Source organism: Poecile atricapillus, chromosome 3 (assembly GCF_030490865.1).
Source record: "Poecile atricapillus isolate bPoeAtr1 chromosome 3, bPoeAtr1.hap1, whole genome shotgun sequence".
Taxonomy (NCBI): domain Eukaryota; kingdom Metazoa; phylum Chordata; class Aves; order Passeriformes; family Paridae; genus Poecile; species Poecile atricapillus.
In genome coordinates this window covers 79,002,499-79,029,039 of record NC_081251.1, presented here as the reverse complement: position 1 = coordinate 79,029,039, position 26,541 = coordinate 79,002,499, and the positions used below count along the sequence as shown (strand labels likewise).

The 26,541-nt window shown below is 40.9% G+C and overlaps 2 protein-coding genes across 5 annotated transcripts in view; both read left to right on the top strand.

Moving 5' to 3' along the window:
* Positions 1-1,073: 1,073 nt before the first annotated feature.
* On the top strand, positions 1,074-15,832 carry YIPF4 (Yip1 domain family member 4). Of its 2 annotated transcripts, XM_058835938.1 has the most exons (7): positions 1,074-1,402; positions 4,932-5,085; positions 7,781-7,952; positions 10,117-10,194; positions 11,890-12,003; positions 12,653-12,733; positions 13,185-13,322. In XM_058835938.1, the coding sequence occupies exons 1-6, from the start codon at positions 1,318-1,320 to the stop codon at positions 12,692-12,694; spliced, it is 645 nt and encodes a 214-aa protein (XP_058691921.1). In that variant the 5' UTR covers positions 1,074-1,317; the 3' UTR covers positions 12,695-12,733; positions 13,185-13,322. The 2 variants fall into 2 exon arrangements, with proteins under 2 accessions (XP_058691921.1, XP_058691920.1); XM_058835937.1 differs by lacking the exon at positions 12,653-12,733 and having other exon boundaries at positions 1,077-1,402; positions 13,185-15,832.
* Positions 15,833-17,204: 1,372 nt separating this feature from the next.
* The window catches only part of BIRC6 (baculoviral IAP repeat containing 6), a 174,208-nt gene continuing 164,871 nt past the window's right edge, over positions 17,205-26,541 (top strand). For 2 of the 3 annotated variants that reach the window (XM_058834201.1, XM_058834202.1), the window contains exon 1: positions 17,205-17,569. In XM_058834201.1, coding sequence (XP_058690184.1) covers positions 17,332-17,569 — 238 coding nt within the window. In that variant the 5' untranslated portion in view covers positions 17,205-17,331. The remainder of the gene's footprint in view (positions 17,570-26,541) is intronic. The other variant, XM_058834203.1, reaches the window with a different exon arrangement.

Genomic DNA, 26,541 nt, shown 5'->3' with positions numbered 1-26,541 from the left:
AATTTCTTTAGTGCTACATAGGTGCCTCACAGGGGAGGGAGGGCAGGAAGGCAAGGCAGGCAGGCGGGAAGGAAGGGAAGGCGGGAAGGAAGGGAAGGCGGGAAGGAAGGCAGGGTGGAAGGCGGGAAGGCAGGCAGGCAGGAGGGAAGGCAGGGTGGAAGGCGGGAAGGCAGGCAGGAAGGCGGGAAGGCAGGGTGGAAGGCGGGAAGGGTGGAAGGCGGGCGGGAAGGAGGGAAGGCAGGGTGGAAGGCGGGCGGGAAGGAGGGAAGGCAGGGTGGAAGGCGGGAAGGCAGGGTGGAAGGCAGGGTGGAAGGCGGGAAGGCAGGGTGGAAGGCGGGAAGGCAGGGTGGAAGGCGGGAAGGCAGGGTGGAAGGCAGGGTGGAAGGCAGGGTGGAAGGCGGGAAGGCAGGGTGGAAGGGAGGGAGGGAGGGAGGGAGGGAGGGAGGGAGGGAGGGAGGGAGGGAGGGAGGGAGGGAGGGAAGGAAGGAAGGAAGGAAGGAAGGAAGGAAGGAAGGAAGGAAGGAAGGAAGGAAGGAAGGAAGGAAGGAAGGAAGGAAGGAAGGAAGGAAGGAAGGAAGGAAGGAAGGAAGGAAGGAAGGAAGGAAGGAAGGAAGGAAGGAAGGAAGGAAGGAAGGAAGGAAGGAAGGAAGGAAGGAAGGAAGGAAGGAAGGAAGGAAGGAAGGAAGGAAGGAAGGAAGGAAGGAAGGAAGGAAGGAAGGAAGGAAGGAAGGAAGGAAGGAAGGAAGGAAGGAAGGAAGGAAGGAAGGAAGGAAGGAAGGAAGGAAGGAAGGAAGGAAGGAAGGAAGGAAGGAAGGAAGGAAGGAAGGAAGGAAGGAAGGAAGGAAGGAAGGAAGGAAGGAAGGAAGGAAGGAAGGAAGGAAGGAAGGAAGGAAGGAAGGAAGGAAGGAAGGAAGGAAGGAAGGAAGGAAGGAAGGAAGGAAGGAAGGAAGGAAGGAAGGAAGGAAGGAAGGAAGGAAGGAAGGAAGGAAGGAAGGAAGGAAGGAAGGAAGGAAGGAAGGAAGGAAGGAAGGAAGGAAGGAAGGACGGGTCCCATTCAGGCGGAGCGTAGCTCGCAGTGGAAGTGACCTCACTCCCGGGCCAGCCCCGGGATCCAGTCAGCGCTGGAACACCGGCGGCCAGTCCGGGCGCGCCTTGCGAGCAGCCAATGGCAGCGGCGGCGCCGCCTGTTGTCGCCCCGTGAGGCGGCTGCGCCCTGGGCTCGGTGCCGCCGCCGCCGCAGGAGGGACCCGGGAGGCCCCAGGCCCCGGTAGCCGCTCGCCTCTCGCCGGCCCCGCAGCCCCCGCGGAGGGCGGGGAGATGCAGCCCCCGGGCGCTCAGCAGCCGCCGCTCTACGCGCCCGGCAGCGGGGACTTCACCTTCGTCTCCTCGGCCGACGCCGAAGGTGAGCGCGGGGCCGCGGGCAGGGCCGCGCTGGCTATCCCGAGGCAGGGGCTCGGCCGGGCCCCGGGGGAACGGGCTGTTCGCGGGCCGCAGAGACAGAAGGGGCCTTCCCAGCCCTTCGTCCGCGGTTGGTGTCGTGGCTGGGGGCGGAGCGGGCTGGCCGAGGTGGCCGCTGCCCGGGGGCCGCAGCCGCGGGTGCGCCCCGCTCGGTGCCGCGTCCGCGTCACGGGAGCAGCAGCGGCGTGGCAAAGGCGGCCGTGCCGCTCCGCTTCCCAGCTCCTCGGAGAGCCGGAGCCGAGGTTGTCTCGGCTATGTGACACGGCCGTGACCGCTGTCACCGCCCGCCCCTCTGGCTCCCGTGTTGCTGGAAGCCCACCTTGTTGTCTTACCGAGGGTTGTGTCGTATGTTCACGTTTGCTGCAATGTTGTGCCAAAGTGTCTGCACCGTGTCTCATTGCAGCACAGTCATGAAGGAAGAAGCCGTGTATGTAATTTAGGGGATGAAGTGTGGCCTGCTGCCAAACTGCTGCACAAATAGCAGTGGTGTACGGGCATGCCGTGAAGATGTGCCTTCAAACTTGGAAACAGAACGTGCAAGAGTCAACATCGTGCAAACTTGCTTTGTTGGAAAATTATTTTTTGGTCTCTCCCCATTTGAATAACAAGGATTCTACTTTCATGTATGTATTTAGTTACTCTTATAATTGTGACTAGGGAATTGTATAAATCCTTACTCGTGTGACACCCCCCCCTCCCCCCCCCCTCGCCCCCCGAAAGGAATTGCTGGAGAAATTACTGTAGAATTGTAATTTAGAATTGTTCACCTGTTCTTTAGTGAACTTCACAGTCCTTCTGAAAAGAAGTATAAGTCAACAGTACAGTCGTGGCTGTGGTTTTGTTGGTTTTTTTCCTAAGGTTTTTTTGCTGGTTAGTTTTCCTTTGTTTAGTTTTTTCTTCACCTTGGCCTGAAAAAAGATCCTTTTACCTCTGAGCAGCAGCTCTCCTCTTCCCTGGAATTATTTGTTGGGCAATGCTGAACCTGGTCCAGTAAAGCCACTTTCCTGGTAGGTTGTGTTGAATTACACTTGGCTCTGCGTTTTTTATGAGCACAAGCAAGGTGTGATCTCCTGCCTGTTCAGGTGTAGTCCTGTCCTCAAAGTGCTGGATAGACCTACCCTTGCGAAGGAAAACATAAGCAGAATTAAACATCTTGATATTTTAAAATTAAAATATTACGCATTGCACTCTTAATTTTTACATGTTTCCCAAATCTCCATCCATATGAAAAACTAAAAATGGGCTGTTCAGTTTCCCCATCCTATTTCTGTGGGATGTAGGAGCTGTATGGAAGAAAGCTGGAGAGATGTTCACAATTAGGTCACCAGATGTAGTAGAAAGAGCAGATTGTTTGGAGTTTTGCCTCTTGTATTGCTTTTTCAAAATTGAGAGTCAAGACTGACTCAAACTGACTGACTCAAACTCTCAAGCTGGTTTTCTACAATGCTTTGTTGAAATGAGGCATCTGAGAGACCTTGGTTTTGCTTCTGTGGTGTTCAGCCTGAGATAGTATCAGTAAAGGCATCCAGACTCTTGTTAGGAACCGTCAGTGTCATCAGTTCTTGGCAGATTTTCCAGCACCCGGGTGCCCCACTGTTAAAATTCTCATTCAAAGCAGCCTGCAGAAGAGCAGGTGACCAATCCTTTTTCCCCTAGGTCTCACAAAACAGACTTAAGATTATGTTAATAGATTTTGTAATTCAAAAGTGTGATCGCAGGTATTCACCCGCTGCTAAAAGTAGTCTTGGTAAATACGACATGTGTAGGAGTATCTGTGTCTCAGGATGGATTGTAAGTGGTCCCTGAGAAGGGAGAAAGAAAACTGCTGGTTGGATTGCTGTGTTTGCTTCTTTTGACCGCTGCATTTTATGCACAGAGTAGCAAGAACCTATCCTTGCAAAAAAGTGTTATGTTGTAGCAGAAACAAATATTTCGTAATGACATAAGGGTCCGCAGGCAAGAGAAAACCTCTGAGGCTTCAGCTTGATGCCCCGGCATTAAGATTACTCTTTTTTCCTCCCTCTGTAAACAGCAGAGGAAGGCTTTGTTTGAGTCTGGTGAGAAATGTGGATGCGTACTGGGACTGGGAAGAGCAAAGAGAAATTCCTGCTTTAAGTTACGGTGATCTTTACAAGGGTCCTGTGCTGATGGTGCTCCAAGAATCAAAGGAATGGATCCGTAACTCTTATGATTATGAAATAGTTGAAAAGCATTTGTGGAGAAGCTTGAATCTGATGAGTGGCCTAGCAAGCTGGTGTGGGAAGAAGAATTCTGTTGAATTAATTGCAATACTGAATGATCAATGAACACTTGAGACATGTTGGCTAAAGACCTTGTGATTCTGTCACTGTACAAATTTTGTTTCTATAACACTGTAATATTTCCAAAGAGGATGTTGCAAATGTAATGTACACACATGGCCTGATGTGTTGTAATGTACACACGTGGCCTGATGTGTCTCTGTGAGTGTCTCAGAAGTACTTGCTATAGGTAGGTGTTTCAGGAGATTCATGCTGAGGAACTTCAATGTGTGAAAAACACACAATGATGAAGAAGCAAAAAATATTTTCTTTATCTCTCAATATATTTATAGTTAGCTTGTACAAAATATTTACACATTTCTGTTTGTATTTTTCCTTCTTAGCAGATAATGGAAATCCATTATTTCCTAAAGGAAGAATTATTCAATTCTTATGTGTCTTTCTCTGTCATCAAGTTGCTTAATTTATTTTCCTATTTTTTTTTTTTTATTTTCCATCTATATACAACTGAATAAAACGAGCAAAAAATATTAATATTTACTGGCAATTTTGCCAAAACCAACCAGATAAATTGCTCTTTGTTTTGCTTAGTACTGTGATAGAGATCATAGTATATCAAAGAAAACTTGTATTCTTATTGGTTAGAGCCTAAGGATCTCTGATAGCATTCTTTGTTTAACATTTTCAGCTTCATTGAAGGCAGGCTACAAATTAAAACATCTTCAAATGTTTTCCTTTTATGGAAAATTTGACATAAAAGTAGAGAGTGGTTTTGACTGAAACAAAGCCACCATAAAAAAGTGGGTACCAAAAGAGGTAGAGTATGATCAGGAGAAAATTATAAATAGTTCTCAATTTATAGCATGATGAGACTTTGTGTCCTCCTTTTGTGCCTTTAAACACTTAATGATAAAGCACAAATGGAAGCCTTTCTGTCGTACCACCACTGTGTCATAAAACATGAGTCCCATTGAAAAGCTAAAACCTGGTATTTCAGACCTACCCCAACATTGTTACTATTGCAATAAAATCACAAGTACACTTTCAAATTATGTATCTCTGAAAGTATAATTTTGTTTTGTAACTTTGAATGTTTTATGGTGATGACCAACACATGTAGCTTCATATGTTTGTTATCTTCCAGTACTTTTAAAATCAAATGGCTTTTGGCAAGACATAAAAAGGTCTATATTTTTCTCCCTTTTTCTTTAGATCTTAGTGGTTCCATAACAACTCCAGATGTTAAGCTAAATCTTGGAGGAGAATTCATCAAAGAATCTACTGCGACTACATTCCTAAGACAGAGAGGATATGGCTGGCTTCTGGAAGTGGAAGATGATGACCCAGAAGATAACAAGCCACTCCTGTATGTCCTAATTATTCTTGGGTATCTATCTTAGCTGTGTAGGGAAAACAAACAGCTTGTAGTCTCTCGTTGTCCCGCAGCCTTGTGCTGTGACTAGAATTGTGTTTTACAAATTACTTGACCAATGAGTGTTTTCTGGTTTTCTGGTGCAAGAATGGAAACATTGTTTCTCATTATGGATTTTAATCTCCATAAGGATAAAGCTTATATGTCTGTTTTGCTTTTAACTGTTGATCTTGTAAAGGTTTTTAAAAAAATGAGACTGTATTCTTTGTATCTTTTGCATTCATATTTCTTGATATTGTGCAAAAATCAAAGGCTAAGACAATCCCGTGGGAAGATTCCTTTTAAGTAAATCTCAGTCAATTCTGTCAGTTAGTCTGAAGCAAAAGCATTGTGAATCATGGTTATTACAGTAGGGATGCTATAACCAAGGTAGCACAAACTTTATAATCTTTGAGGCTGCCTTTTACGATAAAGCTAGATTTAAAGGGTGCTCATGCTGAAAGACAATAATGTCCTTAAAACTGGAAGTCTGACATCCATTGTTCTGTTCACAGAAACGTGGCTGGCTGAAGAAAATTTGTGTCTTAAGGTTACTGCACTGAGTCAGGCAGCCTGGTTCTTGTTCTGCACCTAAGCAACTTCATTCTCAGTGTCTCAGTGTTTTCTTGTGAATTAAACATAATGATGCTTTAAAAAATTGGAGTGAGACAGAGTACTCTGAAGAACTCAGATGAGAGTGCTGGGAGACAACAGATGTCTGGAGAGCTTAATGATGACAGTGCTACTTGAGAACTGGTTTAAATTAAAGTGTGCAGAAGTAGCTCCTTGTGTGAATAAGTCTGTTTCGTGAACCTCTTAACTTTTAATTAAGAAACAGACTGGTGTAGTCAGGTGACAACATAGGAATTCTGACTTTTGTGTAATTTTGTTGTTTTGATTATTCCCAGAAACATGTGTCATAATGAATTCTTACAATCCTATTAAGGATTGAAAGAAAAGCAGCCTGCTAAGGGAAGTTCACCAACACAGTGCTACTGTGCAAGTGTTTTGTTCCATAAAGTGAGATTTATTTTTTTTACTTTCTCATTGGGCAGCCTTACTCCAGACACTTCTTTCCTGGTACAGCTACCATCATTTTCAGGTGAGGTAGCTGTCAGCTTCATGCAAAAGACAATTTATTCACATGAGAAACTGTCAGAAGACCTAGACAATGAGAAAAAATTATTTCCATGCAGCAAAGATTTGTGTTACAAAGTCTTCTCAGTAAAGTATAGGTCTGCTATGTCCTTCTTAAGTAAATGGTGGCAAATAGATGCTTCTAGTCTATTCCTTAGATTCAGGGATGGTTAAAGAACAATTTTTGTTACTTAGTCACCAGTTAGTAATACCTCTTCTGAAGTAGCTTTAGTAATAGCAATCCAGGAATTGCCTTGAGGGACTGAATTAGCAGTATTTGTTTTTTTAAACAGAAGTTGTGGTGAGTCGTATCTTTGCATTTATTTCTGAGTTCAGCTTTTCTGAAGAAAAAGCCAAAAAATCAAAATCTGGGACAAAACCTTCATAAATGGACTTAGAATATAATTCTACCTTTTTCTTCACTGTGTTCTTAAATATGGAGCAGTATATCTGCTGGAAATCTCGTGCAACTCTTCAGAGCTCCTCAGTCATGACTGAGGTTTTGCACAGAAAGGAGTGGAATTGCCCCTTACTTTGGAAGTCTTGATTCCTTTCTCATTAGGCTAGTCCAATCAGGGCCACAGGTACCAGATCAGAGTCCTGGGCAGAAGAGTCTTCTGGCCAATTTGTATCCGCTTGCAGAGAGTTTGTAACAGGAAGCAGAGAAGGCACTGAGAGAAGGGAAGATCTGTTGATACATATTGCTGCTAGTTCAAGTGACTTCTATTTATTTTACCCACAGTAAAATGGAAACAAGCCAGAAATTAAACAACTGGCGCAAACTGGTCTGTTGAAAGCTGTTCTTGAAGGAAGAACTTCCTTCAATACTTAAATAAAAAATACAAATACAAAATAAATACAAAAACTTAAATATTGGTTTTACGTGATGTATTTGGAATGGTTTAAGATTAATGAATGTAATGTTATTCTTTCTTGCAGAATTTGAAATAAAGTATTTTCGTAGTAAATGCGCTCGTGGCAAACTGCTTGGCATAGAAATGCACAGACATTCTTTATCTATGCATGTCTTTGACTTGTAGTTACAATGATACAAATGTGTCACATGTCCTAGTGTGTCTGAAAAATGGACCTCCTATCTTAATGCAGACTGTCAGGGAATCTCAGGGACAGACTCATAGAATGGTTTGGGTTGGAAGCCACCTTAAAGATCATCCAGTACCACCCCTCCTGTCTTGGGCAGGGACACCTTTCACCAGTCCAAGTTTCTCAGAGTCCCATCCAGCCTGGTCTGGGTATGCTGTGTATATTTTCTGTTCTCAGTCATGTAATTTGTTTTTGAATAATTAAATAAATCTGTGTCCCACCAGTTACTGAATGCAGCATGAAGGTATGGTGTTGCTTTACTGTGGACAAAGTGTTCCTTTGCTAGTCGTGGCTTCAGAAAGCCTTGTGGCTGACAGGAGACTTGCTCTATAAACCTCTTGTACTTATTTTTTTAGCTGTATTTCATTACTGTGGTGTATAGTAATGCTCACTTGCTTTACAATTTCAGGGAAGAACTCGACATTGATCTGAAGGATATTTACTACAAAATTCGGTGTGTGTTGATGCCTATGCCATCTCTTGGGTTCAATAGGCAGGTAGTGAGAGATAATCCAGACTTTTGGGGTCCTCTGGCAGTTGTCCTCTTCTTCTCAATGATTTCATTATATGGACAATTTAAGGTAGGTATAAATCTTCTGCCTATAAAGAAATCTGAACTAAATTTGGGGATGTGATTGCTAAGCAATTTGCATTCTTACGTAGGTAGAAAGTCTTTTCTTCACATACTAATGTGGGGCATTTCAAGTGCTGTTTCTCAAGTTAATATGTAGAAAGACAGCAGTTAGAAATGCATTAAATAGCCCACGGGTAAGTTAATCATGATGAAATGTCAGGTTTGTTTTTATACAGTAAAACAAAGGAAAGATGTGGTTTCTAGAGGAACCAGATTGATACTAATGGGTTTATAGTTATATTAGTGAATCTTTCCATTTTAATTGTGACCTTTTGTTAACTTGCTTTTTATTACTAAAAAATGTTAGCGAAAAGCATTTGTTTGGATGCCATGAATTCTAATTTCCTGACAAATAAAGCTGCTTATTTAGTTCATACTATATTAACTGCTGTTATCTGGTATATTTAATCTTCATTAGTGACATTTGCTATTTTGTCATCCTTGCTCAGTTACAAACAAATAACTTTCCTCTGGTCAATAGACTTTTTCCATAATTCCTTTTGAACTCTAGGGTGAAGAGCTACTCAGAGGCATTGTGCATATTTGACTGACTTCCATAAAGACCATTAGCTTTTTTCTTTGTGTTCTATTAAAATAAAAATTGATATTTATAGTAACAATTTGAATGTAAGCCTAGGTGCTCCTGCATTGGAAATCTTTACAACAAAATGTGTGGTTACAGTTGTTTTGAATGTGACTAAGTATGGCAATAAGCCATATGTAAACCAGCAGAATGTGCTTATGCCAGAATTCTTGTGAATGGTGGGATAAAATCATTCCCTTTGGGACCTCTGGCTTCCATGTGGTGTACCAAATGCTGACTAAGAACTCACTCTCAGTATCTTGTCTCTATGAAGCTCAAAGTGAGTAGACTAAACCACTTTTTTGTTCAAGTCTTCTGGGTTGACCACTCACCTGTCTCCTTGGCAAAGCAAGGACCATTCTTTGACCCTGTGACAGATGAGTCACCTCCTGCAGTTTGTGTACTTCCTGTACAGGAACACTGGGTCTAATGTTTCTTAGGAGCAGTGGGTTTACCATATGGATGCAGGAGTGCTGTATATGTATGAGGAGGGAAAGCTAGCAGCCAGCGACAGGATGACTGAGAGCAGCTGGACTAGACAAACCCAAAGGTGGGCTCTAAACTGGAGAGAGATGAGCACTTCTGCTGTAAGACTTTAATCTGGTCCTCTTCTTTTAGTCAGTAGAGGAAAACAGGAAGTAAAAGGAGGCTATGTGCTATTTTCACAAATAGCATAAAGCCACTATATTTTTTTTTATTGCTGCTGTGATTTTTATCTGTTTTTTCCTATTTCATTCTTCTGGAAATATGGAACTTTCAGTTAAGCAAAGTATTGAACAGAGTAGTGACTTAATTTTTTAAGTTCAGTCGTATGTTTGGAGATACAGAGATTGGACTTAAGACTGTTGTTTCCTTCTAAAAAGGCATTTCAGAAAGGAGAGCTTTACTTCTAGTCCTCTCAGTGGCTCAACACCAAAACCAGCTAAGTTAATTTGAAGGTTCTTTTAAGCCAGAGAATGATTTTAGGATTTCTTCTGTAGTTTAAGAGCAGAACTATGAAAGAAGCAAGAAAAAATAGTGACAGACTTGGTCCCAGGAATCAGAGGCTCTTTATTAAGTTGTCATCATCAAGTCCCACTGCGAATTAAAGTCCTATGTCTTCTGAGCATTCTTAGTTTGAGTAAAGGATTAAGAGGCATCTTTATAAGTGAAAGAAGGAGAATTCCAACTCCTTATACTGGATGGGATGACTTTTAAAAACTGTCTGAGCCCATATTTTGTAATAGGTGGGATATGAAGACATTTAGGGTAGTTTTAACTCAACTTCCTATTCCTGTTACAATACTTACAGAAGACATTTCATGTGTGTTCCGTGCACTCCAAATTTACCATTAATGTGATTCTGGAAATGTAACCTCTGAACTTCATTTGCTAATTACATTGCGATACTACACACTATTCTTGCCACAATTCAGAATTCAGTTTTGCATAATAAAATCCTTGACTTCAGTGAAAGCAATTATGGAAATGCATTTTCATTTTTCACTATGACAATTACTCATAAAGGAATTGTTTTTTATCTCTCAAGGTTGTTTCTTGGATTATAACTATTTGGATATTTGGATCCTTGACAATTTTTTTACTGGCCAGAGTTCTTGGAGGAGAAGTAAGTACCTGTATGTGAAAAGGATGTAGAGGGAGGTAATGTAAAGTCTCTTGATTATATTTTTCAGCAGTAGTTGGGTTTTCATAGTGTTTGGGTTTGGATCTTGTAACTAGCTAAGAATTGATGCAGTTGCTAAGTGTAAAGTCAACATTTCAGGTTTTCAGTCTCTAAAATGAAGTCTAAAATACAGAGATCATCAACTAATCTCTTGGTGCAATGGATGGTGTGCTTAGAAGTGATAAACAGTCTGGAAATTTGTGCTGTGACTCCCAGAAATTATAACAGCTTCCTGTGGTCCAGAACTGAAGTCCATTCTTGAGGGAGAAATGCTTTAAAGTTTTTGGTCACTGGACTGAATGGAAACTTTTTTTTTTTTTTTTTTTAATTGGGGGGCTGACAGCAGTTAGATGTCCTTGTGTGTAAAGCACCTGCTTTGTTACAGGGTTTGTTTTCATCCCTGGCCTGATGCAGTTCAAACCCAGTATGAAAGCCAGGGCATGTTTCTCAACTGCAAAGCCAACTGGAGTTGTGGCCTGCATCCCTTCCTCCAGCTGCTTGCACCAGCAGGGTTGGAATAGTTGCTTGAGCTGTTTACAAATTGACTCATTAAGCAATTCAGGTGTAAACACAAAATGTCTTGGAGCAAGGCCCATAGACAGCTGCAGTGGAGCAGTCAGGAGGATAAAACTTCTTAACATGGATCTGCAGCATTGAACTCTGTTGTGAAGAACTAAATGTTCAGTGATGCTTGATTTTTATGCTTGTACTATGGATATTGCATTAATGATGCACCAGTGTTGCAGAGGTCCTATGTTATTTATTCTATATTTTTTAAATTTTCCTTGTAATCATAATTTCTAGAGTCTGTGTGTGTGAATGCTGTTTTGAAAGAAAAAGTTTTTATGAATGTGGTTGCATGGTATTTCTGCATTTCAACACAATACAGATGCCCATAAATCAATCTGGTTTATGGCTCAAAATGGAAATTATCAGATGTATAAACTGGAGAAAAAGTTATAGGTTTGCAGAGCTTGTCATGAAGGATCATCATCCACAAGAAAATGCTTACAAGATGCCACTACTTTTCCTGTTAAATCCAAGAAGCCTAGGTGTGCACAGGAACATTCCAGACCATAGCAGGGGATAATCAGACATCTCCTTCTGAAGCTAAAAGAAGTTATGGAAGCACTTGGAACAACTCTGTTCTAGATAGTCACAATAAATTGCAGCTGGAAATTAGAATTCTATTCCTTACAGGGATCAAGTTTTAAGTCTTCCACTGACACAAAAAAAAAAATTCATGTGCTTTATGTATTTATTTATGTATAATGGATATGGGTTTATTAATGCAGAAAATTATGTCTTTGCTGCTTTTGACAACCAGAACTATAGATGGTCCTTGAGAGCTCTTTTGCAATTCTATGCTCTTGGGTATCATATGTAAAGGCTTCCTTTGAAAGTGAACATTTAGAGTGTTTTGGGGGGGAAAAAAAAAAAAAAAAGAGGCAAAGTATTTCTAATTTTAGGGTTTAGCATACAAAACCAATTTTTATACTAGCAAGCCTCCTTTAGCTGAAATTTCATGAGTAGAATACATTATAATTGTTATTCATAGTGTTATAACAAGAACAAATTGTATTTGATGACAGAGATTGAGTACTGCAAAGTTTATTTTTATGTGCTTGAAAATTTCAGGTTGCTTATGGCCAAGTTCTTGGTGTAATAGGATATTCCCTACTTCCCCTCATTGTCATAGCACCTGTTCTTTTGGTGGTTGGATCATTTGAAGTTGTTTCTACTCTAATAAAAGTAAGTTAATATCATCTATTGAGAATTTAGTTATTTTTAAGTCACTTTATTAACACTTCAAGTAATCTGCTCAGGGAAAACATAATGATGTGTCAAAATTTTCGGAACTACAAATTGAGCTCTGTGGTCCTTTTGGTTGGCATGGTGGAAAGTGAATGCTGTTTTAAATGCTCCATTTGAGTGCTTGGGGATATACAGTGCTGTTGCTATAACAACACCTGTTGCTACTAGAGTAGATTGTATTTAAGTATTTTGCTGTGCTCTAATAGTTGCATTACAAAAAAGATGGGATTCTCATTTTGAGAAGAGAATGCATAATTAAACCTCAGAATGAAGAATCTGAAAATAAGCTGTTCTCCCCCTTCCCCCATCAGCCAGATTATTTTTAGTCACTGCAGCATGAATATGACGTTAGTCATTGTTCTGAGACCTCCCCATAGTGGTAGCGGTACAAAGCTCTCCATACCCTTTGCAGAGAAGGTAAGGATTGTTCTGATTTAGAGATGGGGAATGTAAGGCACAAAGGAAAACCTGCCTCTGATACCACCTGCTGCTGGACACCTTTTATGGAACCAGCAACATTCCCTGAAAGATCCCAGAACAACATAACTCTCTTGAACACTTCCAGTACTTCTTAAAACCCTTTTAGGTAGCCTTTGAAGTTACTGCTGAGCCTGGGAAGGTTAACTGATAAACTTCTGTTACGAGCTAAGCTGTACACTTTCTGGAGGTTTGTTCTGTTGATTTCATTATTTCTGTTCCTTTAGCTTGCTGGCAAACAGCATAATTGAAGTACAACTAGAGTGTATGATCAGTTACAAAATTGCTGTATTTGAGATTTCATAATCTGTGATTACTGATAAATGATAGAACGTAAATCATTAACTTGCCAGTTAACTAATATGTAACTTCAAAATAAATATACATTCATGGAACCTCTGTTACTTGATTACTACTAACAGTCTTATGTTAACTTTAGGGTGAATCTCTGCAAGGTTCTTATCTTTGCACCACTAGTATGAAAATACATTACAAACCCCAAATGGCATAACTTCTTGCGCTGTGACAAGTACTACTTCTTGTGGCTGGCTCTGTATTATACTGAGGGAAGTGATTTTTACTGTGTTATTTGGAGAGACTTCCTTGTGGTGTCAGCTAAGACTGTTCATCTTCTTTTTCAGTTGTTTGGAGTCTTTTGGGCTGCATACAGTGCTGCATCATTACTAGTTGGAGAAGAATTCAAGACCAAGAAACCCCTTCTAATTTATCCAATCTTTTTATTATACATTTATTTTCTGTCCTTATATACTGGGGTGTGATCTAATGTAAGATGTGGCCAGAAACCATATTTCAGTCGCTTGCAGACTGATAATGTGTAAGATTAAGAAGGCTGGAGATAATTCAAATGACTGTTTTGTATCCAGTTGTTGAGATGTAAGACGGGAGAGCATATTTGTGTATATTATTTAATGAAGCAATTGTAGCTATATAGATTTGTATCAAAGTTCTAGGTTTGTTTAAGACTCTTCAGATTTTAATGAACAAAATAAAAGAACCTTGTGTTTTATAACAAAGCGTAGCAAAACTGCAACTCAATACCTGTGCCAAAAGCACTGGGACCAGATTACTATATTCAAGAATTAAAAATGAGAAGTTAACTGTTAACAATCTCAAAGTGCAATTTTTCTTTTGAGCTTAAACACAGCTGGCTTTTTCTGGCACAGCAAATTCTGTAGATAATATATATTTATGAAACAGTCCTGATTGTTCACAGAGTAGTCTGTATAATCAAGACAAGAAGATACTACTTTTAATTTAGTGCCTCAATTACTGTGATTTGGCTGTTGAGTTTTTATAAATTCCAATTTGTTTTCAAAACATGTATATACTGTGTATTTTGTATCTATGGCTTGTGTGTACCGTAAATACTCCTTGGTTAAGGATGTATATTGGGTTTTTAAAAATTGAAGATACAAATATTTGAAGTTTTCATTTACTATCTCTGACCAAAGGAGCAAGATATTTACTGTGTGACATAATTAATTAAAGTGCATATTTAGAGAAACAAATTATTTTACTTAAAAGTATAAATTTACAGAGAAATGGGTAAACACCTTTCTCAACTCTAGTGCTGGCCTAATGTTGGAGAAAAAAGAGATGATCTATCAAATTTGTGTGATCTTTAAACAATGTTATTTTATGATGACAAAATAAAAATATTGCTTCCCTAACTATGTTTTACAACATCTTGCTCTGTTTTGCTTTTAATAGCATGGTATTTAACATGCTTTTTTTTTTTTTTTTTTTCCCCACCAATCTTATTAATCCCTTGCAAAGAGAAATAAGAAAGATTTGGAAGGCCAGATTCTCCCTCCACTAAACAAGGCAGAGTTACAGCCTTAGTAACAGTTAGAGTCTTGCTAATTTTGACTCTCCAAGGATTATGTAATAATGTGATGACATGTTAAATATTTCCTGTGTACTGTGTTGATTGCTTATATAATGGTCCTTATGGTAATATTTCTTCACAAGGGAAGTCCACTGAAGTTCACTGTCTATGGTACTAACATAGGCATTTGCAATCTTCAGGGTTTAGTATCAACAAACCGCTCTGAAGGTTTGGGGTTTATTTTTCTGGCAACAGAAAAAAGCATTTCCCATTCTCCCCACCCCCCCAATCTTTTTTTTTTTTTTTAATGCTACAAATAAAAATCAAGTGAGAAGGTAATAACAAGGGCTGTCTTGGATCCTTGATGGACATATTTCCATACAAGAACTGTAGTTTTTTGGCTTTTTAGACTGTGTAACTAGCCAGCTTGGTAATTTATTTTTTCCAGTCATTACTGATGCAAAATACATAATTAAATTCCAGCTCTCCCACAAACCTTCAGCTTATTCAGTCTGCTTTCCTGGCTGATGCTTGTGTTGGTTTTAAACAGAGCTACTTGAATTTAGTGCTGCACATAAATTGTACTGTAATACTTGAGCTTGTAATATATAAAAAGAGAAAAGTTGGTAGAGTGATGGACTTTTCACCTGATTTTTGATTTCTGAATAAGTTGTGGTGGAATTAATGCAAAGTGGTACTAAACCAATTTATACCAGCAGCAGCTTATTTCTTATCTACAAGTGTTTTGAGAGCATTCATACCATATTCTAAAAAAAAAAAAAAGGGGAAGTTGCAGTGTATTAAAAAAAAACCAAACAATTAGCTTTAGAATCTTGCATGATAATCTGATTTTACCTCTTTTTTTCATGACTTAAGTTTCTTTTTTAACAGGAATATCCAACTATTGTTATGAGACTCCACCCAGGCCCTGTGAATATGTTTAACTTCTGTCCCCACAAGGGTGAAAGGCAAGAACACATTTAGGTTACTAGGCTGTCAGACAGCCTTGAGCATAGTTTCTTTTTGCACAGTTGTTCATGAGGTGTTCTGTGCATCTGAACTGACTGTGAATATCAAAAGGATGCAAAAATGATCCATTGAATCTCCAAATACCTCCCTTTCCAATAATGTTCTATGAAATTTATAGTTGGAATTTTAACCGTTCCTTTCCACAGACTTGGCACATGTGTAATATGCAATGTAGATATGCACTTAACATAGTACATATTTTGTACCCAATTGCAGATTTGCACCTTTTAATCTTAGTATCTTTAGGGTCACTTTTTGCATATGTTGTGCAGGAATCATACAAACAGCTCTCAAATGAATCTGATAGTTTGTAATAACTTTGCATTCAACAAACTCATATTTTTAGATGAGGTATGTGTGTAAATACAAGATGTATTTTATAAAAATTTTGAATTAAACTTGTTTACAGAATGTATGAAGCTCATTTATATTTACTGACTTAATACTGAATATTGATGAATTAACACATATCCGTGTTCCTGTGCGTGCCACCAATATATTGATGCTATACATAGCAGCAGTGGCTTTGAGGCTATAAGTAAGCTTTTGTGATAATCAACATACTACTTCAGTCTGTTAAAACTGGAAACTTAGAGCACGTCAATCTAGCAACAAAATTGCCTTTCTAAGATGCAGCACCTCGTTCTGGGATGGTGAAATGGGTATCACACCTTGGTTGAGACATGCATTTTGAATGATCTCTAGAGAGCAGCTTGACATGTACATCCTGTTTCTTCTTCTACCTGTCAGACATACTCTGCTATTTTATCAGAAAAATTATACTTACTTGAGAAGTTGGAATCAATTGTTGAGACAACATACTGCTTGAGATCTGCTGTAATTTTATCATTATCCTTACTAGTGTTTAGTGTTTTTCTTGAAATACTACAGCAAACTTAAAAGCTGCTCTCAGGACAATTTTGCTCTCGGTTTGATCTCAGGACAATTTCGATTAGCCTGGGTGGCACATGTACCCATGTGGGTTTGGTTTGGTTTCCTTATTTTTTCTTCACACACTGTATTTCTTTAAAAATTTCCCTGCTAGAGCAGCCTGTGCTAATTTGGGTCCTTCTAATAAAAATATTCTCTAGAAAACTTGGTATTTGAAAATTAGCTTTAAGGCCATCAGTAGCCTAAAAGCTTTGTGAAATATTTACATCAAATAAAGCCTATGGCAGATAAAGTAACGCGTACAGGTAGGCTGAGCTATACAAATTACTGAATTGGTGTTTCAGTGGGTGAAAATCTCAACAAAATACAAAATGTTTTATTAAACTCGAGTCATTTTTGAAGCAGTGCTTCAGAGCACAATGCTCTCGTGGGTGCAGTGTCCCCCGAGGCCAGGGACACCCTTTCCAAGGGCAGCGTGAGTTCCGCGGGGCAGAGGCATTGCGGCTTTGGCACTCCCCACCAGCGCTGAGGCCACCGACACCGCCGCTTTCCCGCATACTCGGGGTCAAAAACACAAATCTGTGTTTCCTACCCCGGGGTACGAAACACAAATCGCCGCTCCGCTCTCCCTGAGGCGGAGGGCGGCAGCTCTCCCGCTTAGGACCCAGGTTTTGTCCGAAGCAGTACGGAGAGGGCAGCGGCGAGGGCCGGGATGGCGGCGGGAGCGGAGCCGGGGCGGGGCGGGCGCGGTGGGCGGTGCGCACGCGCGCTGCCCGGCGCAGCCCCGCCCCCGCCCCGCCCCTCGCGGAGCGGCCCCCTCGCCCCCGCCCCCGCCGGGCCGCGGCCGCTCGGTTCCGCATCCGGCGCGGCTGTGTCACTTCCCGCTCACGCGGGCGCTCTCCCTTTCCCCCTCTCCCCGGACCCGGATGGTGACTGGCGGCGGCGGCTCCAGGGACTGTCACTGAGCGGCTCTCCGCGGGCCTCTTGTCCTGAGGGCGGCGGCGGCGGCGGCCGCGAAGATGGCTGCGGCGGCCTCCTGCTCCTCGGCGGCGGCGGTGGCGGCGGGGCCCGGTCCCGGTCCGGGCTCCTGCGAGTGGCTGCTGCTGCGGGACGGCTGCCTGCGCTGCGACGCCGACGGGCTCTGCAGCCTGTGCTACCACCCGGCGCTCAACGCCATCCTGGCCGTGACCGCGCGCGGCGCCATCAAAGTCATCGACGGCACCTCGGGGGCCACGCTGCAGGCGTCGGCGCTCGGCGGTGAGCGGGGAGCGGGGAGCGGGGCCGAACAGGTGTCGAGGCGCGCCCGGGGAGCCTCGGGAAGGAACGGCCGCGCCCGCCTCGGGCCCTGGATGCCGGAGGATCCCCCCGGCTTATTGTCACCCCTTTTTCCTTTTCTGGCCTGAACGGCCTCCCTGCCCAGGGAGTTGGTGGAGTCGCCGTCCCTGGAGATGTTTAAGGAGAGATTGGCGCGGTGCTCCGTGCCGTGGTCTAGTTGACATGGTGGTGTTTGGGCATAGGCTGGACTCGGTGAATCTCAGAGGTCTCTTCCAACCAGAGCCTGTGATTCCTACTCTTCGGGGCAGAGATACTCTGTGTGTAGACATCGCCGAGGCGTTTTAGTTCTGTAAAACATATTGGCATGGTTACTGAAAATCTAAATGGGATTGGAAGGCTGCAATCTATAGGGTTGTATTTTTTAATTTTGATTTTGCAGGTATTGTTGTGGATCGTGTAACGTTGAACCTTCCAAAGATTAGAAGCAGCCTGTTAGGCAGGACAGGCATAGTTCTAGTTCTTATTGATATGTGATACTGTAATAATTTATTTATTGAGCCTTATTCTGTTTTTTTTAAGGCTTACTGCTTAAAGGTGTCATTTGTCCTATGACTTAAAACTATTTAAGATCAGAATCCTTTATGAAGTTATTTGGTGATATGGTTTTGTATGTGTTTGAGTAGTTCTTCAGGCTGTTGACTATCTTGACTGTCTCTGGTGGTAGTAACCATATCCCTGCTGTTATATTCAGGAGGCATGATCGTGTACTGACTTTGTGGAGGCTTGGACTGTAGCATCTCCGTAACTATGAAGCAACTTTATTCGTTGACCGTTAGTGTTTTTGCACTGTTAATACACTAGCTCGGTAGAAAAAGATCCGTGTGCCCTTAACAACTTTTGTTCTTTGTTTATTAATGGCTTTTAAACTGTAGCACTTGTCAGAATATTGGCAGTGGGTGCTGGGTAGGATTGTTTGTCTCCTTGTGAGTCCAGCCCTTGGAATAGAAAGATAGGCTTCTTACCAGTTGTGTGCCTCCGTGTTCAGGTTCTCCTTACAGTTGTGTATTGCTAATAAGATGTTGCTTTGCTGAATGGTGGTGGTGAAAGGTTGTTTGCTGCCTGAATGTGGTACAGTAATGCCAAGAAGTGCATGGGCATGCCATAGCCTGGGCAATATGTACACTTTCACCTTGAAAACCAGTAACTCTATTGCAATGTCAAACTGAAGGGAACAGGACAAAAATTGCTGATGTCTTTTCATAACTCAAAGTTGGTACATTGTACGTAAACGTTAAGCATTTGGGGCAATTGAGGGAAAAAAAAAAAAGTTTTGTGGAATTATTAAGAAGGTGCCAGCGGCTTTTGTTGTCAGTTGCGTGTATGGAGAATGAGGCTCTTGTGTGGTGTTTCCTGAATTGTTCAGGATTCAGATCGCTCTGCTTCTGTAATTCCCTTTTACCGTGCTGTCTCCTAAAGTGCTTTTTTTACAAATAACTTTGTTTCTTTTCTTCAAGCTATTGCATGAATTTAAAAATGGCTTTTAAGTTGTGGATGAAGAGGGCATAAATAGAGGACTTAATTTGTAATTGGCTGTCTGTGTAGGAGATGTTTTATTCTCAGATACAGAAAAGGAAGTGAACTGTAAATCAAAGTGATTCTACACTTTGCTGTGATAGAATCCTTTCAAAGGATTTGACTCAGTATTCAAAATGCTAATGGCAGTTCTCCCCTAAATAGTAACTATTTGAAAATAACATATTGCTTTGCTTCTGTTACGTACATTCAATCATGTATACTTCCTTTAGTGTCAGTCTTCTCTGTGACAGCATGGCTGTAAAAGATGGGTTCTACTCCTCCTCACATAAAACAACAGAATTGCTTGCAATCTACTCAAATTTTATCTGTGCAGTAGAGCTGATGACTTTATTACTGGGGGAAAAAATGATAACCTTAGTTTAGTTTGAAGAAACTTTAGATGAATTTTCTTACTGATTCAGGCTGGCATGCCTGTCAGAAATTTGGTTCATCTCAGCAGTTGGTGTCTGTTGCGGCTATTAGCAATCCTGTTCTCTCTTTCTCTCTCTTCCTCCCGTCTTTAGGAAGAGAAGGAGAAGGGAATTTAGTTGCTCTCTGATATCTGCCTGCACTTTACAGCGTGAGTTTTTTTAATGCAGGATAGTAGTAGCTGGACACTTCGACCTGTAGACCAACTCTGTCCCTGCTCCCACCCCTGCCATAAATGACAGGCCAAAGGATATTGTTGCTTCAGGGACTTCTGGTACTATAACTAAAAATAGAGTCTCTAGGAATCAAAACTGCTTCTCCTGGGAGACTGCTTGTCCTCCTTGGTAATCGAGGCTGCAGGTCTTCTGCCATGCCAAAAGATTTATGTTGGACAGAAATGTTGTTGCTTGTTACCCAAAGAAAAACAAAATGTAGCAGGCCTCTTTCTAGAAAGCAGAGCAAGGAAAAGATTCTCCTAAGAAGGCAGGATAGGGGAGGAAAAGAAACACCACCAAGCCTCAGTGTGTTTTGTATTTGCAGTCACAGTTCACTGCGGAAATATATATAAAGCTTTGAGCTCATTCTCTGTGAAAAGATTGAACCTGTGGAATGCTGAATGTGGTAGAGCAGTGGAGGCTGCCTTCATTAGAATAGAAATGCAGATTGCTCTTCAGTGTGTAAAAGAGCAAGGCAAAAGATTCACAGCCAGAAGACAGTTCAGTTATAGATGGGGTCCAGACATTAGGATGTGGTCTGTGTGCTTCAGTTCCTCATGTGAACTTCATTGATCTAATGTATGTGGTGATCCAGAGACTGTTCTTCTGATCCCAGGCTGTAGGAATTCAGTGTGGATTGTTATACCATGCTGAATCTTCAGCAGCTCTGTCTCTTGAAAGTGTGTAATCATCTTGAATCTGTTTCCAGCATGAGCCCTGTAGGCCTATTCAAGAGGACCAGGTGATCATTTGCAACAGCCCAGAGCGTGGTAGCGCATAAAAGTGAGGGGAAAATCAGGTAACGCTGACATTAAGCCCTGTCTTACCTGGTCACAATGTTTTCCTGACCTTTCTGTCAAGACTGTTGCATCCACACTGTGCATATCAGAGAACCAGACTGGGAGTGCAAGGAAAATTCTTGTGATTTCTGAATGTTCTGCGTTTCTGTTTATTTGCTTGTAGTGGTTTGTCAGGACTGGTTTTGAATCTGTCGCGCAAGTCTATCAAGTACATTATTTTCCCTCTTAGACATTTAAATATTTCTGTGGTTTCAGTTTCAAGTTGAGCATTGGTAGCCAAAAAAGCATAAATGAGCAATCTTCAAATACAGCACTAAAGATGAGCCTTTTCCTTGGCCTCAAAAGAAGCAAACCAAAACAATGAGACCAAAAAACCCTGAATAATCTAAACAAACTTCCAGATTAGTCTTGAGTGACTCTCTTTGTGTTCATAGATGTGTTTGATTTATCAGTCCCTTCTATTTACAAATAAAGTAAGAAAACTTCTACACTGGGAGAGTGCTGTAACTCCCAGAGGCAGGATTAAAATAAGAAACTGAAATGTACCATCAGATGGACAGTGACAATTTTGAATGTTCCAGTAGATATTTCTAGTTTAATTTGATGTAGCAGTACTTCAGAGCCTTGTTTGCTAAAATGCAGTGTTTTGTAGCTAAGGCCTTCTAAATTGCTCTAGAGGCCCTAACAGGAATCAAAATATAGACTTCTGAATCTGTACAGGGAAGGATCTGTTCATGGTACATATATACCAGCTCCTGCAGGGGAAACAGAGTTTCTGCATTATCATCAGAGGCCCTAAAGAGCTGTTCCTCCATCAGAAGAATTTAGAAGTAAATAGATCCCAGCCCAGGAGGCTCACCTGTGCCAGCAAGTTCAGCACCATTCCATATCAGAGTTCTCTTTTGGGAAGTCTTGTTTTTCTTCAGCTGTCTAAATTATGGTGCCTTGGAAATCTCTCAAGGGGTATCCAGCTTTGTTTCTTTCTGATTCTTTTCCATGCGATGCAGAAGGCAAAACAAGAGGAAAATATTCTCTTTTGCAACTTGGAAGTCATAGAGGGAATTTGCACTTACAATAATCTTTAGGAAGAAACCGTTGAGATGCTCAGTCATCCAATTCTACGCTTGGTTTATTTGAAGACACCATCAACAGTTTCACCCGTTTGAAGCTCACTGGTAAAACTGATCAAGTTCTCCTTCATTCCTCAAAATTGGGGCAGATTTCTTCCATCTTTTCGTTTCTTGTATTCTTTTGTTCCACTATGAAACAAAGATGATGATGATGATAATAATAATAATAATGCCCCTTGCTCTTAACAGATTTTCTCATCACGTATTGACAAATCTAGTGATGTGCTACGGCCCACCATGCATTTGAGCATACTTGGGTGACTGCTAATCTAGGTGAAATACTTTTTAAAGAGATCATTTCTTTTATTTATGTGATCTTAAGATCATTCATGAGGTGCCTTAAGCATTTGAGAAAATAGGATAGGCGAAATGTTAGATTTGATTTCAGTGTTTTATGCTAGCAAAGGCTCTAGACTGCTGTGAGCTCCATTTGTCTACTAGCTTAATCAGAGTATGTCAGATATCCCATCTAACTTACCAAGCATCTTGCCAAACTGTCAAAATGCTGTTAATTTATATTTCCAGGCTCTGTTGAAGCACATCTGGGTTATCTTCTGCAGAAGCTATAGCAGAATAAAATTAGAGATCTTTTCTTATCATGTAGCTTTAAAGGGATGTTTGCATGTCCATGTTTCACTTAGAAGTTATAGCAGGCAGCAGTGCAGGCATATGTCATGGTGCCAGGCATGATCACACAACATTTTTTCATTTTATTGACAGATCATTCATATCTGGACTGATGGATTCATGGCTGTCAGTGCAACAGCAGTGCAGTATTATTAAAGGTTGCAGAGTGCTTTAATATCAGGTAATCAGAAATTTCCTAGGTCTCTGCATATGGACTTTGAAAAAGGTCTTCTGCAGAAGATGAATCCTGAAATGCTTCTTAGTTACCTGAAGAAGAAACATTGTGCTGAGATTTGTGTCAGGGTTTTGAACTTTGACTTCCTGCCCCAATTGTCTCACAGGTAGTTGCGGCATTTCTCATTGATATCAATGGAAAAAACTGACTTTCATTCAGTGCTGATTATTATCCAACTTTGGTTAAGAGAGCTTTTAGTATGCCTATATAATAAACCCTTCAGCTCAGCTCCCAGGTATGTTTTGTACTGTGTTGTGTAAGATGTAGAAGAAGCTTGGCAGAAATGTATTCTGACAAGATAACTTGATAGTTCAAGTCCAGAACTTTATGGAAAAAAGCAGGTGTATCTCTGTTGGACTTGTAGTAATGAAAGCACGGAGAAGGCTTTTACTCTTTGCCCAGCCTAGTGATCTTTAAATGCCTCATCTTTTACTATTCTGAACATCCTGGTATCAGTGGTTTGTATCTAGCATATTCTCTTGTCTTATAGTTGATCCATTCTGGCAGCCCACCATAATGTTAGCTGGCCCAGTAGAACCACTTTCTGAGTCTTTAGTTACATGGTTATAACTGTGTTTTTATGGTTGCATTGGTATCCATTACTTAAGTGAAAACAGAACATCTAAAGTTATGTAAAACAGATTATAAGAAAAATCTGTCCTAGATGAAGATTCATCTTAATTCTTTTTTAATAATGATTAGGACTGATTTTTTTGGTATGGTGTTGGTCTGTTATTTCAGGTTTTCTTTCTAGTTATTTTCAATTTAGGAAACAAAGTGTCCATCCTTGCTTTTACAAGCATTCTTTAATTTTCCCTGAACAGCATGACATATTTAAAAAATGTTTCTTAGGCTGCCTTGAAGGTGGAGATGAGGCTTGCAGTCATGTGGACTCATGGACAACTTCTGAGTATATCAGACTGTCCCAGGTCATGTTGTGAGATAGCTTGTTACATGTTACCTGTTCCAGTGGGCTCAGTAACTTTTCACAATTTTTTAAATTTTTTTTTAAAAAAATTTACACATGGGTCAGTTCCCTTTCCTGATGGTTCTTAAGTGATGCCACAGTATTGCTTTCTGCTGTTAGAAAGCTGTCCTTTAAATAGTTAATGCTCTCTTAATTGCACTGGCTGCTAGCAGTCACCAGATGAGTGTTTGTCACTGAGTAGAAGTTTCAAGAAAGAACAGCTATTGGTCTGAGTTCTTTTATTTCTGAAATACAGATGAGTAGTAACACAAGTCCTTTGCTTCCTTGTCTTTGGGAAGAGTATCAAGATTTGTTTAGGACCCAGTGTACACTGCTAGTAAAAAAGCAGACAGGAAGTCCCGTAGAACATTTATTTTGAAGATTCGTGTGCATGTTGGGGAAAGAGCACTCCGCAGGTAAGGATGATAGTCAATAAACATTGTGTATAAGTTTAAAAGTGTAAAATTATGGAAATAATAACTGATCTGTCACATCAATATAAGCACTATTATATTTGAAATTTTCTGGAGCTGCTTGCTAGGGCCATTCAGTGAGTGTTGATAACTTTTTAATGTGTAACTTAAAAGGGAATTTGCTTAAGTTGTCTTGAAAATCGGTAGTATTAGTGGAAACACACCCAATCACAAATGCTGGTTAATGAAGGCTTGCATGGCATACAGTCTGTCAGCAGTTCTTCAGTCCCCTGTACATCTGGGGAGGGAAAACTGTTTGGTCCACTGCAGTTCCCTGATCTGACTGAGCATGAAGCACTCAGGATCTTGTCGTTGCATTTGGCAGCTGTAGGAGAGCAGTTTGGTAAACCCTTGTTTACTGGGCAACAGGCAACAAAGATTTGTGAAAAACTTTGAAGGGAAGAGCTGGGAGGGTGAAGGGTGGCACTGAGAACTATGATGGAGTGCCTGAATGACAATGGGCAATGGATTAGGGAAGTAGGAATCTGGGAAGATGGCAGTGAAGACTGGAAATAGTGTGTTTAATTGGAGAGTAAGAAGGTAGTGTGGTTAATGTGGAGAAATAGTGGGATAGACTTAGCTGACCTGTCTTCTGTAGGGTCCTAGGTTTATGTTGCGATGTAAATGATGACGTGTAACACTACTCGTTAAACTTTTTTTAGTAGTGGATTTTTCCTGTTCAGTTTGATACCGCTTTTGTGAGCCAGAAGTCACAAGACAAGCATTCTTCAACAAATAATCTCAGGTTCCCTCCTCATGCTATAATGAGAAAGGAAAAGTCCTTATTCTGAATTTGTGGAGGAACTGCCTTCCCAATACCTACAGAAGGCACCTGGCATGGCCAGGCTTAAGGTAGCATTTCTAAATGTCCTTCTTTAGTGACAGAACTGAGGTTTAACTTATGTGATCACTATGTTCAAATATTCTTACACTGCAAATACGTGTTTAAAGTGTAAAAGGGCTTTTAATTTTTCCAGCTTGTCTGAAGAGTTTGAAAAGGAATCCTAAAGAATAGTTTCACTTTTAAATATAACTAAAATGTGCATGAATCTAGTCTGTTCTACTTCAGCTTTCCTGTAGAAGTCGTTATTAGGAGAATATGAGAATGCATTTAATAAACTTGAAATACTCAAGAGAATTTAGTGGCATTGTAGCCTGGTGTGCATACTGGAGTCTGAACTAACTCATAATGCCAGAATGAGATCTTGGAATTGTGCTAGGAATATGAAATACCAGCTGAATGCTCAGTTGTTACCATATAAGCAAATGCCAGAGAAGTTGTCAAGAGCTCATCTGATTATATGTCATTTTTCAACGTCTATATGTGCAGTATTTCTTTCTCTAAAAGAGTGTAACAGAACCAGAAACTTAAGGTGTGGAATGGTTTATGTATGTGGAGTAGTATTCAGTCTGAAAAAGATGATGGGGATGATTTAGAATGGGGAGTTAAGAGAGTGAGAGCATGTGGAAAGTGAAAAATTGGGAGCTGATTATTCAAGTACAGGAGCTGAGGGATCAAAAGAAGTAGCTATGAGAAACAGTAAAATACAGAGCTCCTGACTAGAGGGCATTGTAGATGCTATATGTTTGTGGAATTAAAACAGTGTTGGACAAAGTGGTAGGGGAAAAACCTGTCAAAGGTCATTGTAATAATCAAAATTCCTTTTGGGTCAGAAGGTCCCTAAGTGCAAATTGACTGGGGCTGAGAGTGTTAAAGGAAAGAACCATTGTGTAGATTACCTTTCTTAAATTCTTCACTAACCACTTGATTTAGGCCACTGTCTTGGGCAAAGTCCTTGTCTTGGGATTGTGAGCATTTTGCTCTGATTCACTATGCTGCTTCTCTGTTTAGTATTTTTTTTTTTTTAAGTCCAAAAGAGAAAGGTCTCAGCAGTCTAAAATAGTGTTTGAAATACTGCTGTAGTAATGGAAGACTGCTGTTAAATTTTCTCCTAAACCATTTTTTCTGCAGACTAAATAAGCCCAGTTATCTTAGTCTTTCCCTACATGTTGTATGCTCTAGCCCCCTAACTTAGTACTCCCATTTGTGGGACTGTCACATATGTGCTGATATCTCAGATGGAGAAGCAAAGATGGAATTGATATTCTGGATGTGGGCTTCTTGCTGATTAGAGACTGATCTTTTCCCATGGTCCCCTCTATGGTAACAGTTTATGGCTGAGAGGATGCATTGCTGCCTCTTGTTCTTCCCGTCCATCAGGATCCCCAAGTTCTTTCTGTTGGATTGCCGCCCAGGCAATCGGTCCCCGGATTCTCTTGATGTATGGGGTTATATCCCATTCTGGGTATAAGACCTTGCATTTGTCTTCACTGAACATCAGGAGATTTGTGTCAAGACGTTCCTCTGTCTGAGATCCTTGTAAAAGGCAGCCCTGCCATTTAATGTATCAGTTGCCCTCAGTCATGTCCCTTTGGTGTCATCTACTCTCAATAAAGGTGCGGCATGTCCCACCATCCATGTGAACCTTGTATCAGGCTTTGT

Coding starts and splice junctions, on each gene's coding strand:
- YIPF4 (XM_058835937.1), top strand. CDS start 1,318: ATGCAGCCCCCGGGCGCTCAGCAGCCGCCGCTCTACGCGCCCGGCAGC. Junction 10,195..11,889: donor CCAGAGTTCTTGGAGGAGAA/GTAAGTACCTGT, acceptor TGAAAATTTCAG/GTTGCTTATGGCCAAGTTCT. Junction 12,004..13,184: donor TTGTTTCTACTCTAATAAAA/GTAAGTTAATAT, acceptor CTTCTTTTTCAG/TTGTTTGGAGTCTTTTGGGC.